This window comes from Nannospalax galili, unplaced genomic scaffold (assembly GCF_000622305.1).
Source record: "Nannospalax galili isolate Female #2095 unplaced genomic scaffold, S.galili_v1.0 scaffold1711, whole genome shotgun sequence".
Lineage (NCBI taxonomy): Eukaryota > Metazoa > Chordata > Mammalia > Rodentia > Spalacidae > Nannospalax > Nannospalax galili.
In genome coordinates this window covers 358,848-377,099 of record NW_008330347.1, presented here as the reverse complement: position 1 = coordinate 377,099, position 18,252 = coordinate 358,848, and the positions used below count along the sequence as shown (strand labels likewise).

At 47.8% G+C, this 18,252-nt stretch overlaps 1 protein-coding gene across 5 annotated transcripts in view; it reads left to right on the top strand.

Moving 5' to 3' along the window:
* Iqsec3 (IQ motif and Sec7 domain 3) overlaps window positions 1-18,252 on the top strand; it is a 111,754-nt gene that overhangs the window by 74,041 nt on the left and 19,461 nt on the right. For all 5 annotated transcript variants that reach the window (XM_008847107.1, XM_008847135.1, XM_008847112.1 and 2 more), the window contains 2 exons: window positions 16,294-16,416; window positions 16,889-17,055. In XM_008847107.1, the coding sequence (XP_008845329.1) occupies window positions 16,294-16,416; window positions 16,889-17,055 (290 nt within the window). The remainder of the gene's footprint in view (window positions 1-16,293; window positions 16,417-16,888; window positions 17,056-18,252) is intronic.

Here is an 18,252-nt window from a genome sequence, read left to right as displayed (position 1 = left end):
TGAGAAGGATCAGGAAGCAGTATTGGTTCCCCAGGTGTCTGGGGCCCCAAGACTAGGAATGGCGCAGGGCCCAAACTAGGAGTATAGAACTGCGGGAGGGATGGAAGGGTGAATGTGGGTTAGGGAGTCCCGGCGCAGAGAGCTGTGCTATAGACTTACCCCAAGAGACCTGAGGATAGTAGTGCCAACTCTGAGTTTTTAAAAGCAAGAAAATACTGCGATTCCTTAAAGATGAATTAACCAACAAAAATCATAACCAAAGCCTTAAACTCCAATGAATGCCTGGCTCCAGGGCCACAGGTGCTGCCCTAAATATGCTAAACTTTACGTTATTCACACTGGCCCTATCTCCAGGGCAGAGGGCCAGGGGTGGCCCTCCTCTAGCTGAAGATCCGGCCTTGGAGCCTGCCCTTTCCTGGGAAAGGTGAGGAGAACCCATGAGGTCCCCATGAGTGGCCCCCGCCACTCCCCTGTCCTCCTCTCTTCCACTGAGCCTCTAAGTTCACTTCCTTGGTGACAGTCACCTTTCTAAGGGGGCAGTCAGTAGAAGTACTTCCTCAGGGATCCTAGGAGAGCCTGTCTTTTTTGTTCTTGATTCTGCAATAGCAAGGGGCTACAGAGAAAAGGACAAGAGGTTGGAGGGTCACCGTGCCTGTTTCTGGTCAGCATCCCCAGATGGGTGGGCAGAAAGACAGCTTCTGTTCATGGCACTTTCATGGTGTTTTCACCAAGTGGACAGGGCACAGCTCTCTCTGTTCCTTAGGGGGCGTGGCTATGCAGATAGACCAGTTGCTCCCTGAGACTGAAGCATCCTGGCCTGGCTCCTGGTCTGGAGGAACTTACAGGTCTAGACAGCAGCCTCCGTCATATTGCTGAAGTCCATGATGGTAGAAGCAGGGGAGTGCTGTCTCACCTCAGGAAAGACAGCAAGAGCTGAGCCCTGTCTAAGGAACCTTGACCTCCCTAGACAGCATTGGATGGACAAGACCAAGGTCCTGATGCTGCCTGTCTGGAGACTGCAGCCCTGGTGTGGGACTGCACTCCTGCACTCTAAACTGATAAACTCTAGTGAGTGCCTCTGCTGTCCTTTCTTCTCCTCCTTCCAGCTCCCCTTTCCCTGTCACCCCAGCCCTCCTAAGTTGGGGTGCTCCAAAGGATGCCCAGGAACTGATACAGGAATCCAGACATGTTCTTGGATACAGGAAGGAAAAGATCACATTTTCCATGCCCCTGCCCAGGTGTCCCAACTTTGACCTTCTGTCCCTTTCCTTTCCACTCACTTCCTTCAATCTCACCAGCCTACATTCCCAGGTGACCTCGCTGTGTGTCTGCTCTTCAGAGGCAAGACTGACCCTGCACTCCTTACAGGCTTAGCCTATTTTCTTCTGCCATCCCTCAATCCATGTGCCTGGGCCTGCATTCTAGTTTGCCAAGTCCACATTTATCTGGGATGCGGGGAACACAGAGTTTTTGTTTTGAATGACAGTGAAAACTAATTTTCACCTTTCGCAGGAGACTGGGCCTAGTGGAGATCAGGTGGATGAATTAGGGACATGACCTGCAGACTCAGGACTGCCTCTGTGGTCTGTGCTGGGGAGACCCAGGCTAGGGATGAAGCTGGCAACTGAGGTGGCCAGGCTTGAGCTGGACCTGCCTCAGTAAGCCCCTCTGGAGAGAGGAGGAAGATGGGTAGATTTGGAGAAATGGCTGGTTCTGCTCTGCTGGGTAGCTTTGGAAATTCACTTGTTTAGGCCCCTGTATCTGCAGAATGAGAAGATTGAGCAGTGTGATCTCAAAGGTCCTTCTGAGTACTATGAACTGTCATCTTTTCCATTCCTTAATGCCACCACACGCTAGGTGGTAACTGGTTTGGGGCAGAGAATCTGCCCTAAATGTGTGGGGGGGGCATGCTTTGTCATCCTGTCAGAGAGTCCCAGAGCAGCCCTTAGTCTCCAGGGAAGTACTAAGGGTGCTAGGAGAATGAGATGACCATTTATTACTCATCCAACAAACACTGAAAGTCTATATGAAGAATGAAGCTGGGCTGGGCATTCTGTGTTTGTATGTGGGAACAGGCATGACTTTTGGTCTCAGGGAACTTATATACCTGGACATTGATGGGGAGAGATGAGAGAGGAACACAAAAAGACAGCAAGACGAGGGAGGTTTCCTGCTGACATCCTGAGTGTGGGGGGGAAGGTAGAGGGCAGAGTAGAAGCACAGTTCTACCCCATGAATGCTGTTCCCTGTGCATTATTCTATAAGCATGAAGCACCAGGATCTGAACTCCTGACACAATCCCTGACTCAGTCCCACAGAAAAGAGCCCTCTGTCCCAAGTTCATGGCTCCCTGGTTTATGCCTGGGAAAGAGCAGCCTCTTGCTGTAAAAGTCAAGAGGACATTAAAAAATAAAAAGACACAGGTTCCAGCGGAGCCAGGGCACTGGGGGCTTTGGCCTCTTCCTGATACTCCAGGCACCTGCTTGGAACCATTCAAAATATATTATCTCCTTCTTCCTCCCACTGGATAAAGCACAGGCAGTAACAGCTGGCTGGTGCTGTTTTGCCCAGACTGGAAAGGCTTCACTGGGATTCTCTACAGCTCCCCTGTCCCTGCCTGATGACATTCAGCAAGTCACATCCATTTTGTACATAGCTGCTTGCCAAGTAAAACAACATCAATCACCCACCCATCCCCTTGGAGACTGAGACATCTCAAGTCATAGAGTTCCTCCCAAGAAGCAGCAGAAGGAATGAGTCTCAGAGAGAAAGTATCATCCTAGAAAGACATTTAGACCTGTAGGGGAAGAGACTGGGAAACAGAGAAGTATCTATACCCACCAAAGTCTGAGCATAGCGTCATAGCCAACCTGGTGTTTGATTCCAGAGTCAGGCCTGTGATGCTTTGGGAGGCTGATGGCGCTGTACTTTGGTCTCATTTCCATAAAAGACACATTTGAATGTGAAATATCCCCCACAACTTGTATATTTGAACACTTGGTACCCAGCTGGTGATATTGTTGTGGGAGGCTCTAGAACTTTTTGGACATAGGGCTTGACTGGCAGACATAGTGCCTTAGGGATAGGACTAGAAGATTATAGCCCAGCCCTTGTTCCAACCCACACTCCCTACTTCCTGATTTGTTGAGACCTGAGCAAACTGCCAAACAGTCCCATTGCTCCCATACTTCCTGACGCTACGCCTTCCTGAGCATGATGGACTGTATCCATTCAAACCATGATCTAGGATAAATTCATCCCCTTTAAGTTGTTTGTTAGGTATTATGTGACAGCAAGGAGAAAAATAGCTAATACAGAAAATTGGTACTGAGAAGTGGGGTCATTGCTGTGATAAGGCTGAGCGTGTGGTTACTAGGTCTTTAGAACTAGTTATAAGAGGAATATGGAAAAGTTTGGAGCTATAGTCTAGAGAAGTCTTAGAATGCTCAAGTAGAGACTAATAATCCGTTCTGGGTGGGAGTTATGAAGAACAAAAGGCTGGTAGAAATGTAAACAACAAAGGCCCAGCTCATGAAACTTTAGAAGGGAACAAGAACTCCAACAGGAATCAGACTAGAGCCTATTCATGTTACATTTTGCCAAAACATCTGTCTGTGTTTCCTGCCTAGGTCTTGAAATTCAAAAGTAATGTATTCAGTTATTTTGTCAGGGGAAATTTCAAGGCAGCATAGCATTCAAACTGTGGCATGGTTATTGTTTACTGCTCTTAGGGAGATTTACAATGAGGGCACATAATGAATGTGCAATTTGACAGGGAAAAGAAGGTGAGTCGTATTAAAGTTAGAGATCTTACAGATGTAGACAAAGCAGCTGTAATTTTAAAAGAGATTAGTGTCATTAAAAAGAAACCGAGCACTTTGGATGGGGACAATAGGGAGGTGCTTTAAGGGCAAGATGCCACCCACTGAAGGCTCCAAGGTGCATAACTGAAAACCCATTTGAAAATAGGAATTCATTTGAATTATAATACCTGCAACCAGTATCCAATATCCAAGCTAAATCTTAAGCTGGCAACAGAACTTGGTGTCATCCACATGGTGCTGGTTTTTCAGACATGTGGAATGGTAAGAGTCACAGATTCATAGAGGCTTGTACCAAGGTTCCAGAAAGCCACTAAAGCCAGGCAATATATAGTACAGACAGATGTCTTGTGTAGAGCTCCTGAGTGGGCTGTGCATGAAGCTATAAAAGTGAAGCCTAAGTTTCATGGGAAACCCCAGGATGTTGGAGATGCTAGAAAAGTGAGATGTCTGCTAAGGAAAGCCGCAGGCACTGAGGGGGACCTGCCAAGAGAGAGGCTATGTGTGCTTCAGGAAACAAAACTGGATAAGCAGGGACTTTTGCAGTTCTATGAGTACATTTGGCTTTATGAGATGACACCTATGGGGGTTAGAGGTGGAATGTTATGGTTTGAATGTTAAATGTCTTCCACAGGCTCATGTGTTTGAACACTTGATTCCCCAGCTAGCAGTGCTATTTTGGAACACTGTGAAATATTTTAAACACGAGGTCTAGCTGGCAGACAGAGGGCCATAGAGACAGAGCTAGAGGGTTATAGTCCGGTTATAGTCCTGATTTCAACCCAAGCTCTCTGCTTCATGATGCACCAAGATGTGAGTGAGATGGCTGATGCTCCCACCACCATTAAGCTGCCACCACCATGCTTTCCCCATCATGATGGACTGTATTAGCTCAAACTGCAGGTCAGAATGAGCCCTTCCTCCCTCAAGTTGCTTCTTGTCAGGTATTTGGCCACAGTGCAGGAAAAGTAATTAATATACAATGCATCCTACCAGGTTTTAATAAGAAGAGAAGGTCCCCTTGGCTAAAAGGGCCATGTCCACTCTAGGGTATATCTATAAGGGTTAGCTGTTTATTTTTGACATCCATATTTGTTACATGAAAGTTGGAGTATCTGCCTCCTTTGAATTACATCTTTTTAAGTGCATGTGACAAGTTTAACTGCCTGAGACCCAGGAGCTGCCCTATAAATGTTAGCCGTTTCTATTTTTATCTTTCCCACCTAAAACTGAGAGGCATTAAAAACCTCTCTCCCTACACTTCAACATAGAAAGACCTTCAATGTGCTGGTTCTGATCTGAAACCAGGTGAGCACTTACTGGGATTTGCCAGGGTGGGATGGGAAAGAACAGGGTCGGAGCAGTTCATTCTGGGGACCTTGAACCCTGAGGACATCCTTCAGAATATTGATAACAGGCACCTTGCAAAGCCAACCATGGGTGTCAGGCAACAGCAGTTGGGACACTTTAAGGCTGAAACCTCCCACCACCCTGTTTTCACATGGCTGAGAAATTTGGCTGTACTCTAATTCTTTCCTGAAACATTCACTTCAGCAAGTTTGAAGGCCAGTGAATGGGGGATGTTCTTTGCTGGCTGTTAGCAGTCTCTTTTCTGGCCTGGATGATTCTTTCTGATATGAATCACATGCACATGGAGGGTATCCATGTCTATCATTTCTATGAAAATGCTGGAAGGGCAGCTTTAAGGTTAAACTGCTAGCAAGAAATGTCTGGCATGTTCCTTCCTTCCACACATCTTATCTATCCATTGTGAAGTTCCAGGATGCATTAGCATTTAATGTTGAAATAAGATTTCATTATTTCATTTCCACTGGCATGTGTTGGCCAGAGTGTAACAGACTTGTTCTTCTCGGGACATTTCAGAATGAAGACAGATTGTCTGTCATACCCAACAGTCTGGAAGGCTTTGGCCTTTCATGGCTAGCAAGAAATGATTTGAGAACATTCTGTCCACTGTGCTATATGTAATCTCAGAACAGACCTCATTCCTAAGGAGTTCCCTTAAGGAGGAGGAAATCAGACTGAGGCCCAGGTAGACCCTTACAGGTCTGGAGGAGAGAAGAGGAGAGAGAGAAAGACCTGGGGCAGGCAAGAAGAGTTTGGGGTATTTGAACTGCTCTGAAAACTACTCTGCTACTATCAAAAAGGGTAGAAGGAAAGTATCTCTTTTAAACAAAAATATGTTATTTACCTTTATTTTATGTGTATGTGTAAATGAGTATTTTGCCTGCATGTTTATAAGTGTACCATGTGTATACAATGCCCACAGAGGCCCAGAAGAGGGTATCGAATCCCCTAGAACTGGAATTATGGATTGTTGTTAGCTGTCATGTGGGTGCTAAGAACCAAAACCTGGTCCTCTGTAAGAGCAGCAAGTGCTCTTAACCACTGAGCCATCTCTCCAGCTCCTGGAAAGTGTCTTTTAAAAGTGGTATCTTGAGGCAAGAAATAACTCAATGGTAAGGCACTTACTTATCAAGTACAGAGCCCTAGGTTCAAGTCCTGGCACTACCAAAAAAGAAAACCAGCAGTGCTTCTGGGTTTCTAGCTTTGACTTCTCACCTCTCCAGGTCCCCCATACCATACTACCCCAGCACAGATAAACAAGAACTATCACGAACAGTTTGTTTATGAGAGTTGAAGACTGCCTTACTCCTGAATTGAAGACCTTGGGGATCCCCAAGGATAGGGTGAGCAAATCCAGGCTTGAGGCTCCTTTGGGCATACAAATTAGGGTTTTACACAAAGGAACATTTGTACCATCCAGTGCCTTCATCATCACTCAGGCCCCAGGTCTGGAAGGGTCATTCTCAGCCCCCATGTGATAATCATTTGGGGTCCAGCCAGTCATTCCTATGTAAGATTTCTAAGACGGGCTTCCAGGGAATCACCCTGTCCTGAAGATTCTTAGCAGGGCTGATTGGGAAAACAGAGCTATGACGCTTGACAAAGATCAGTCTATATCAGGCATCAATGGTGTACCTGCAGGCATGGCTTCAGGAACCTCCCATACAAGGTTTATTCCATCTCAGCAGCAGCTGTGAGAGTGTTCTTTTCTAATAATGTAGAAACAGAGAGGTTAATGAGCTCCCCCACAGCCACAGAGCTCATCGATGGCTGCAATTTGCAGCTAGGCAGAGTGCACCCATAACTCCACCCCTACCCCAATGTCTGTGCTCCATCCCAAGAGATATATGATCTGCTGTATTCATGGTCCTTGTAGATCTCTGCTTGTTACTTGCAGCACCAGAAGATACTGTGGATGCTCAGCTAGCTCAGTCCTCTCATCTTGGCTAGGTTGAAGAGAGATCCAGAGAGAAGAAATGACTTGGCCCCTGGCCAGTGGTAGGGGAAAAAAGCAGAATCAGGTTCTACTCTGTCTCTCTATTCCTCTTTATCTGCTGTACTCTGATCCTCTCATCTGGGAAAGACCAGAACATAGAATGTGATGCCTGAGTCTCAAGAGGTCTGCACTAGATCTATTTTCCTCTGCTTGATGTGCATTTTAAATAGCCCATGGATAGTTAGCTTACGATGTCATTTCAAGCAGTTAACTGGTAGTGAAAGAAGAGATATTCTTAACACCTAAGATAAAGGGAACTTTGAATCTACTCACTCACCTAGAATGTCAGCCCAGGTTTGGTCTCCAGCTACAGAAGTCCTGATATATTCCATAAACTTTGCATACATCTCATCTTCTTAAAACTCATACCTGCTCTGCCCAGATGTGACAGGCATTATGTCCATTCTATAAGTGAGGGAAATGAAGCACACAGAGGCTGGGTGACTTGAAATGATCAGTTCAAGACAGAAATAAGATTCAAACACAAAGTATTTGACCTCTTCCCATGCTCCCTTGCTATAGCACACAGCCTTGCTTCTCAAAGTACAGTACCTGGACCAGCAGCACCAGCAGCATCTGGACACTTACTAGTGATGCAAAACCCTCTCTGGGCCAGGCACACTGAATGAGAAACTCTGGGTTGAAATCTAGTGATCTGGGGTTAGTAAGTCCACCAGGGATTCCAATGCATGTTTGGGGTTTAAGGACCCCTGACCACCAGGTATGCTGCCAAATCCAGCAAGAGAAAAATCCGCTCTGGCATCCACATTGACTTTCACTTTGTCTGGGTAGTTAAAACTGAGTTTTTTAACATCCCCAAGTCCTCTAGATGTACCCGGCAGCCATTTCTTTGGAGGGAGGCTCAAAGAAGACTTTCTTTGCCCCAATACTGTCACAGGAACAGCAGTAGGTTCCCCCTGAGTCAGCTTCCTCTCACTCTATTTTCTTGGCCCCCGATGCACTTTTCCAAAAGACTTTAACCTTTGCGGATCATGTTATGAGTTCTGACTAGCAAAAAATAACTCTCCAGTGGATAGGGATATTCTTAATTAAATTGAATTGTGTAAGCCAAGCATTGCAGAATAAAACCAGGGTTCTTGCATCGCACAGCCCTTTTCTCTGAAGCCCAGCTTCGCACTTCTTCCCGGGCTTCAGCTGAGCCTCACCGACATCTTTGCCATCTCTTCTGGCCAATTAAAAATCCCTGCTGTTTCTGTTACTTATTTTCAGCTCCTAACCAGTTCCTTTGTCTGCCAGACACTGTCTTGCTCTCATTTAAGAGAGAGAGAGAGAGAGAGAGAGAGAGAGAGAGAGAGAGGAGAGAGAGAATGACGCAATTCATTTTGATCACAGTTGTGTAGGATGCTTCATTTCCCCGCAACACAAACTGATTGCAAGAACAGATCAGTGTTAACAAGCAATTTGATGCAAGAGTGTACCTGTTCATAAGGATGCAGAAGCAGCTGGGCCCCTGCTTCCTAGCCTTTGTGAGGGATTTGCTGCAGCCTCTGCAGAAACCACCAGGGAAGAGGGAGGCCAGAGCAAACCTGCTTCCCACTGATTCTCCTGCTGGTCCATGTACAGCACTTCCTGGGCAGGTCCAGACTGGCCCATATGGAAGCAGTCCAATCAGTGCCAGTCCACCCTGGTTCTCAACACTTGCTCACTTCTTTCTGTACCTGGAGGAAGAGAGATGTGTGTGTGACCCCTGCTGTTTCACTGCCCAGCAACTGCAATCCTGAAATTTCCCTGTCAGCTATGTCAGGTCTGGGGTCAATTCCAGATCATCCTGGAAAAGCAGACTAAGCGATCTTAGACCCCTGATGGAGCTTCCAAGGTTCCTGGCCCAGCTGACTATGTCCTGTCTCATTCAACCCATCTCTCACTCATTCAATCATCCTATAAAAGTTACTGAGTTCATATACATTCTTGGCACACAGAGCTGAGAACTGGCCTATCCTGAAGGAGCTTTGAGTCTATGAGAAACACTAGCAAAGACATGTTCTAATCAAGCAAAGAAATTTCACAGTAGACAGAAGGCAGGTCAGGGAGCCATGGAGGTGAGGGAAGACCAAACAGGCCTTCGAGGCGGTGGGAAGAAAAGAACAGTGTGTCCTGTGTGGCAACATGAGGGGGAGACTGCAGGAAGGAGCGAAGGGGAAGGAACAGGTGCTAAGAGCCTGCTGGCTTTGCTGGGGAACTTGACTTTCATGCCAGGGATGTGGAAGGCTCTAAAGAAAAGCAAACGAGAGCCAGTGAAGACCAAACAAAGGTTCTGGAAGGATGGTTCTCGAGGATGCTTTGGAGGCAGGGAGGCTACTGCAGGGACAAGTCATGGTGAGAAAGCACTGGGTCCTGAGACACAGCCCTGGCCATAGAGGCCAGAGGGGCAGAGGTGGATCCCAGAGCCTGTGCAACATGTGTGGGAGGAGAGCTGAGAGCTGTGTCACATGAGTGGCCTCCTGAGCCAGGGAGAATTCAGTGCACTCATCCTTGCATAGAATTATGTTTGTGCCTCAGGCTCACTACATTGGTGCAGATTTTCAAATACATGTGTATATATTTTCAGTTTAAGATAGAGGGCCATGCTGGACCTGGGGAAATTTCGTCTACAGAATTCATCAAACTAAGCATTGTCAAATATTTACTTAAGCAAGTCAAACTGTAAGCTGTCGGGTAAAACAAAAGATATACAGACTGACTCGTCTGTGAGAGAAGTCAGCAGATCCTACATTCGCATGAATGTCACTCATGGGGATGGTCAGACCCTGGATGACATAAGGAACCAAAAGTGTGACACTCAAGTTCCAATGGAGCATGGAGGCAATGCTTACTCAGTCCTCTCTGCTTAGTAGCCCTGTCGCTAAATATTGGCTTTTATGAGCAATGGAGATAAACCAGAAATCAAGTAGCTAATGACACACAGCAGTAAAGGGGACTCACTGCAAGAAACAATACTGATCAACTCTCAGCTACGGTTTGATAGTCAGAGCCACTGGAATGAGGAGGCCACCTAGACAGGTGTTAAAACAAGGAGAAAGGTCTGGTAACTGCCCTAAGTCAGAGGCCAAGTGGAGAAGGGGCACCCTGGGAGAAAAAGAAATCACCCAGGGGAAAGGTAATGCTGTCTACATCTGTTGGGATAAGGACAAGAGTCCATTGGATTTGAAGACATAGTGGCCAGTGGTGGTCTTGACAAGAGAAGCTTAACCAAGTGCTGAGGGCACACCTTGCCTGGAGGAACAGGATGGAAAGGGAAGGGAAGGGAAGGGAAGAAGTCAAGACAGCATGAGGAGGGATGCCTTCTTGAAGTTTGTCTCCAAAGAAAAGCAGAGAGAGGGGTAGTGACTATGGAGCAGGGAGGCGGCAAGGTAGGGCTTTCATTTACAAAATGAAAAGGACACATGTTAGATCTTAATGATTTTCAGTGCTGGGGTATAGCTCAGTGGTAGGGCTCTTGCTTACCATGTATAAGTCTGTAAGTTCTATCCGAGCCCTGAAAAAATTAAATAAAGAAGAGCAAGTTAAAAAGAAGAAATATTAACAGTAAAACAACGAGTCACAACGTGTCCCAAATTATCCTGTTGCTATCCTGTGTGTATCCTGTTGCAAATCTTGAGGACTGGCCCAGGCTCATGCTGAGCTCTGGGACTCATTGTGGTGCCCTCCTCTTCCTCACTCCCATAATTCTTCAGTCCTCCAGTCCCACCAGCTTATCTCTGAGATGCAGCCCAGACCCTGAACTTCAGTCTTTTCTGCTTCTACCTAAGCCACACCCATCACTTGGTCCCCTGCAATAGCATCTTCATGGGGTCCCCTTCCCTTACCCCCTCTTGTTCACTGCTCCTTCCATTTCATTTCTTCTCCCCCAGCACCCAGAGAAATCCTCAAGAAAACTGGATCCTATCCCTCTTCCGCTCATATCCTGCTGTTTTTTTCCTACTATATCCAGAATAAACTATAGAATCCTCATGACCAGCAAAGCTCTGTCAGGCCAAGGCCCTGTCTATCCCTAAGCCTCTATGTCTTCCAGATGCCCCTTCTCTCTAGATTTTGGCCTTATCAACCCTTTCTAGATCCTTGGGGCTCTTGCCTACCTTAGGGCTTTGCATATATATCAGCCTCTTCAGCCTAATTATTTCTCTCTGCCAACTCAATTCATTTCTCAGATTTCAACTGAAATAGCATGTCCCCTAAGAGTTCTTTATAAACCCAACAATATAGAATTTATCTTCTTGTAGAAATTGTCCTTTGTCTACATAGGACCTGTCACAACTATGAAGAACTTTGGGGAGGAAAGGAGAAAGCCCAGGTTGCCCTTGACCATATGACCCTCCTGCCTCAGCCTCCCAAGTTCTGAGATTATAGGTGTTTGCCACCACACCCAGCTACAAAGAATTAGTTTGGGCCCTGCATTTAGAACCTGGTTCCTCCAAAGACTGTTTTTGGTATTGTCCTCTCAGAGTAGGTCCCTTACCCAGCCTTGCACTCAGGAGCTATGTAGTATACATGTGCTAAAAGCAAACCAACCAGCCTCTCCCAGAGCTCAGGAAAGGCCTAGAGAGGGGAAAACAGGCAGTCAGTGATAGGGACTATGCTGTGAGGAATGTACCCAGGTAAGCTCTGATGTGGAAGGTGACCACAGAGCCTCTCTGACAACTGCTCACAGGAAAGTGGCTCCTCACATACCCATGGTCACTGCAGGTACCAATGTGTCCAAATGCTTCCCAGGGCCCCTCCCAGCCCCTCACTATGCCTCTGGAGAAGATAGAAGCCCCCAGGGTGAGTGGCGTTAACAGCGACCACTGAACAACAGAGAGCAGTGGGGAGGTGAGAAAGTGACCTGCCTGGCCCAGAAGACGCCCCCAAAGTGTGCAGGCCCCTGCAGTGCCAGTCTCTTCTACAAACATCTTGCTATGAAACTAGTGGTGGTGATTAACAACTCACAGGATCCAGAAGATTGGGTCATTACATACTTAGACACTAGAGTAGGAAATTTTCTCATCACTGTGACAAAATACTTGACAGAGTAGCTTAAGGGAAGAGAGGTTTATTTTGCTCATGGTTTTAGGGGATACAGTCCACCATGGTGAGCAAGCCATGGTAGCTGAGGTAGGTCTATCCAAAGTAGTAGGAATGTGCCGGGGCAGCTCTTCACTTCTTGGTAGATCAGGAAACTAAGGAAATCAGAAGCAGATTCCCGGTGGTCTACATCTACCAGCTAGGCATCCATGTCCCAAGGGTTCTACAACTTCCCATAACAGCCCCAACAGGGGGGCCCAAGTGCTCAAGCACGTGAGCCTGTGAGAGAGATCTCACATTCAACACCTAACAAACACTAAGAACAGCCTTTAGTAAGCCAGAGCCCAGAGTGAGCTCACCCCTCTCCCCCACTGATGTTTGGATTCCTACTACCCCATGCATACATGTGCCCCAGCAAGGAAGAGGCCTCTCAAAGCCAAGACTGGAAAACCTGCTCTTCCTAGCTGTGGGAGCGCGAGACAAGTCCTTAGATGGTCTTGGTGTTGCTTTCTATAAAATTGGGAGATTAGACTGCCTGGAAAGGTGTGATGCTTCCTCCCTGGGAGAGATGATGTTGCTTGCCTTGGGTCCTAGCAGATGGAAGATTTGGTAAACTAATTACTAGTCTGCTCCCTGCAGGGATGCCTGGTGAGAAAGAAGGATGAGAAGAGGAGTTTTAAGTGCTATCAGAAACTGCATAGCAAAAGAAACATGGAGGAGGGGGGAGGGGTGGTGAGAAAAACAAAAAATGTTGAGGTGCCAGATGGAACCCACATGGAAAAAGGATAAAAGACCCCTTATGTGAGGAACACAGGTGATAGAAACCCTGAAGGTGAGACTCTCCTGGGGCAGACTGCTGGGAGACAGCATAATCCCTCTCCTAGTCACCTTTCCCAGGAGGACACAGGACCAACCATGAAGGCAAACAATGTTTCCGTGGGCCGAGGGTAGAATGGCCCTTACTCATCATGAAAGAGATGAATTCCAAGTCAGCCAAAGTTCTGTGCTCATGTCTGCAGTTGGGCATATCCATGGTGCCATCATAGGTAGGTTGTGGGCTCTCCCTGCTTCTTGGTCCCAGTCAGGGAATGTCAGAGTCGAGATGGAATGGGGCAGGTCCTAGAACCTGGGCTAACCCCCAGTTATACAAGAGGAAGTGATTCACCCTCGCAGAGGAGTGTTTGCCTTTCCCACTGCTCAACCCAGTCTCCCTTCCACCTGGGACTTCACAGGTAGAAGACATTAACCATTTCTCTACAGGATGAGAGAAACCCAGGACTTCACCTGCTAGCAAACACTGATGCCTTAAAGTGCATTACAGAGGGGCAGGTTGTGGGAAAGGATATTGTGTCTGCCCATATTTCTAACCACAAGTCCTTTACTCCCATACAAAGCAGCCCAGACAGCTAGGAAGGAAGCAAGAACCTCCAAAGACTGCTCCCTGGGGCCTGGTGACTGCTAGATTCACATTTCAAAAGCTTCCAATGGACTGGGTTTTCTGCTACCCTTTACCTCAACTCAGCCCTTGGTTTCCACATTTTAAGCGTCACCCAGAGAGCAAGTAAAGAATGCTGATTCCCAGGCTCCAGGTGTTCTAATTTTCTGGATCTGGATGGCATAAAGGCATCTGCATTTTAACTAACAGTTTCCCATTCTGAGAGCAGGGCTGGAAGATGCTGAACCAGAGGCTGCCCTGGCTTTACTGCCAGGTGTCCTTCCCCAGGGTCCTCCCATCCCTGGCCTGGAATGGAAGCAATGTTTCACCTAGCTGCCTTTCCTCACCTGCCCCTGGTCTCAGGCTCTTAGTTCATTACTGGGTCTCTTCGCCACAGCCCTGAGCCAGTGAGCCAGTAAGTGAGCCAGCTGCATATCACCTGAGTGGAGGGCTGGAAACTAGGCCATCATGCTTGGCTGAGCAGATCACCCTCCCCAGCTGCCACCTCCTTCCCTGCTTCTAGCACCCACCTCCATCACCTAGGGCAGAGGTGTAGTCCAGAACTCTGGGGCAAAGGAACCTGGAGAGAGAAGGCCACAAAGAGGGAAAGGAGTGCCAGAACCTCAGTTCAGGGGAAAGGGAGGGAAGAGAGGAAAACTGGACTCATGGGCCAGATCTGAGGAGCAGTCAGATGTCAGCCCATCTGACCCAAGAGCCAGCCTGGGGGAGCCACGGAGAAGCCAGGTCTCTTAGCATCAACCTGTCTGTGTCCACTGCCCTCCTTGGCTTTATGGGAGTCGGAAGCTCTGGGGTGAGAGACCACAATGTGGTCACCCTGTGCTCCATGCATGCTCAGGCCACTCACCCACTGAGTGGAGTGCTCCTCCCCCAATGCATCTCTGCCTGATTTTTCTTGTCTCTTCCCCTCCCCGTTCCCCTGTCTTTCCCTTCTGTTGTCTGTTTTTCTTGTTCTGACCCATGGCTCCTCTCTTCAACTTGCCCCTCTCCTTCCTTGTTTCTCTCTGTTCTCTGTTGGCCTCTCCCAGACCCTTTCTTTCTGGCTCTTGCATCAAGACCTATGCTATACAAGTTCCATATCTTCCCATCTCTGGCTCTGTACCTGGCACTGCACAAGCTCTGTCTCCCCTTCTCTATGACTTTGGGTCTCCCAAAGCTGTTGTGTACTAGACAGGCTGTCTCTCCTCCATGGCTCTGGGTCTGAACTCCATACTGAACTGTCTCCTCCAGAATGACAGCATTATGTGGCTCAATGCCTGGCTCCTGCCTGGGACACCATGGGAATCCACAGGGGCTGACCGTGTGGTGCTCCCTCAGAGCTCACATCCCAGCTGGTGAGGGCACAGTGGAAGTGACAAGAATTACTGAGAAATCAGTGACCTCTGCCTAGCTGGACCTGAGGCTCCTCCCCCCTCAAGAGCTCTCAGGGGCTGCTCCTTTTTCCTTCAGAGTCCACAGACCTCCAGACCCAGATCACTACCTGGTGGCATCTCTCCTTGCTTTCTCATAGCAAGTGACAGTAGATTCGGGGTCTCAGGGTCTTCTGGGATCATGGAGGAGGTGGGTCTGCTCAGAGCCTGACCTACACCTCACCTGATCACTCTGCAGAGGTTTGATGAGCCCTTAGTGGGAATGCTGGGTACTGAACTACATGCTACGCTCACATGGGGCACCCTTGGAGGGCAAGATTATTTGTGCCCATGTTGTATTGTGGTGATGTCTGCCAGGGGAGCTCAGAGGGCAACATGCATCAGAGCTGTGAAGGAGCCAGCAGGGCAATGATGAGGGTGGAGCGTGGGACAGAAAAAACAAAAGCTCTGAGAGCCTGTCTGTGGGCACCTGCCAGCCACATGGTGATCAGCTTCTGTTGACAGAAAGGCCCATGTTTGTGGGTAACAGTTCTGTGGCTTTACTGGGCCCTAATTCCTACCACCCACAAGAGGCCCTGGGAACAGAGCACCCAAAGGGGTGAGGCGGGATGATAGGGAGACAGGGAGAGAGCTCTGTGTAAGCTTTGTCCTTCCTAGGCAGCCTAACGTAAAGGGGTTCAGAAGAGACCTCAGTTGCTTGGAGACTGTGGTGGAAAGAAAGGGACTCCCAATAGGTCTTGACAGTGTACATCACATTCATCTCCACCACCACCCTCCTTTTCTGAGGTGGGCTCCTCCCTCAGCAATCCTGCCTCAGCTTTCTAAGTATCTGGGACCACGGTATGTGCCATGCCTGTATCATTCCATTTACAAGCACTGTTTGACTCTGAGATCCTCCAAGGCTGAGAAGAGAAAATTCGAATCTGGAACAAGAAGATACGAGCTCAGCCTTCTACTACCCTTGGTGGCTTTGGACACCAGCCCATCCCTCTGAGTCCCAGGTATTTGTGAGATGAAGATAGTAGCCCATGGCTTGCCTCCCTGGGCTACTGCGTGACAAGAGGAAGCTGCCTTCTTGGGTCATTCAGAGAAGACCCCAGAGGGGTAAGCAAGCTTATAAGACTATGGCTCTGTTCCCTCTTGACTAGAATCAAGCCAGGTTCCCCACCGCCCACGTTTCAGGATGGGTTTACCTCACTCCTCAGCTCCAGTGGAGTTGAAGGGGACTGACTTCTTCACCACCCTTCTTCTGCCTGCCTCCAGTTGCGTGGTGGACGAAATGGACTTTTCCAACATGGAGCTAGACGAGGCCCTGCGGAAGTTCCAAGCTCACATCCGTGTGCAGGGAGAGGCCCAGAAGGTAGAGCGGCTCATAGAGGCCTTCAGGTGAGAGCCCTTTCCCAGCCCTATTCCCTGAACCTCCAAACACCCCTGGGTACTGGGAGAGAGGGGTGGTGAAGAAGAGCTGCTAATTTCTGGAACACAGAGAGATCCTGAGTGGGAAAGAATCTCTTCTGATGTAGGTAGGATGGAGGAAGGAAAGGAGGGAGGGAGGGAGGGAGGAAGGAAGGACGGAAGGAAGGAAGGAAGGAAGGAAGGAAGGAAGGAAGGAAGGGGAAAAAAGGAACAGAATCCTTGAGGGAGCCCTCCAAACTGGAATCCACATGGAGCCTGCCCATCGGAAGCTCCTCACTCACTCGTAGCCAGCCCCTTTTACTGCGTACATGTGGGAGGTGGATACTGAGGAGACAGCCAATGATCTCCCTGGGCCCAAAGCCCTCAAAAAGCTGGGGTAGTTCCTGAACAACCCCCATGATAAATATGGGAGAACTCATGGTCTTATCCCACAATCCCACAGCCAGCGCTACTGCATGTGCAACCCCGAGGTGGTGCAGCAGTTCCACAACCCGGACACTATCTTCATCCTGGCCTTTGCCATCATCCTTCTCAACACCGACATGTACAGCCCCAATATCAAGCCTGACCGGAAGATGATGCTTGAGGACTTTATCCGAAACCTTCGAGGTAAGGAGGCTGGGCTGGGTAGGTGGGGTGAGACAGAAGGGTAGCCTGTTTTGCTACTCTGTGTTAACTCTGGGAATCTGAGCTCTAATTACAGATTTTTATCTTCTTTTGTGGTGTCTGGTCAACCCTAGCAAGCTGGGTGCGTTGCTTGCTCTCCAGCATCTGGGATCTCCAAGTACCACAGCACTACTCAAAGCAGCAGGGTCCTATGGTAATGCCTCCTGCCCTCTGTGGACTATGGACCATCCCCACTGGGTAACCTTTGGGCCATTGGCACCTGATTGGTGTCTGGGTAGTACCAGCCCTTCTTACTCTATGACTTAGAAGGAAAGAGCCCTGGAGTAGGGCTTTCAGGTTCTAAGTCCTTGAATTTAGCCTTGCAGGTCACTTCATGGCATCTGCCAGCCATATCTTTCTAATGAATACCATGCATCATCTAGCGGGGTCCAAGTCAAAGCTATCACAGTATGTTTGTATATGAAATCATTTTTTGGCATAACAAATCAAAACACTTAGGTGCGATGATGCACACCTGTAATCTCAGGACTTGGGAGACTGAGGCAGTATTGCTGCTTGTTTAAGACCAGCTTAGGCTACAGAATGAGACCCTGTCTCCAAAAATTAAGGCAAAAATCCAGTTATGCATGCACATATTTAATAAAGTAAAATAATTATGCAAGGTTTACTACAGAAAAATTAGAACCTACCCCTGTTACCACTGCCCCTCCCTCAAGCCACACTTTGAACTTTTTAAAAAACTGTTTATTGATTTATTTTGTGGTGCTGAGGATGGAAGCCAAGGAGTCCTGAATGTCCCCAGCCTATTAGCTATTTATTTAGTGTTCCTTCCGTAACAGTAAATAACTTCTTTTTTCCTATGCCTTTTTAGTGGTATAAAGTGCATGCTATGTAAGATGCATAAATCTGATAGAAGTTCCAATTTACAGACCCCTGTGTAGTCACACCTGTGTCTACACACTGATCATTTCAATCAGTCCAGAACCTTTTCTCATATCCCATCTTATTTGACACACTTCTCTAAGCTTAACACTATCTTACCTTCCAGAACCATCGAGTACTTTTTTCACTCCTTGAACTATCTAGATGGGGTTGTACTAAAATGATAGATAAATGATAGATAGATAGATAGATAGATAGATAGATAGATAGATAGATAGATGATAGATAGATGATAGA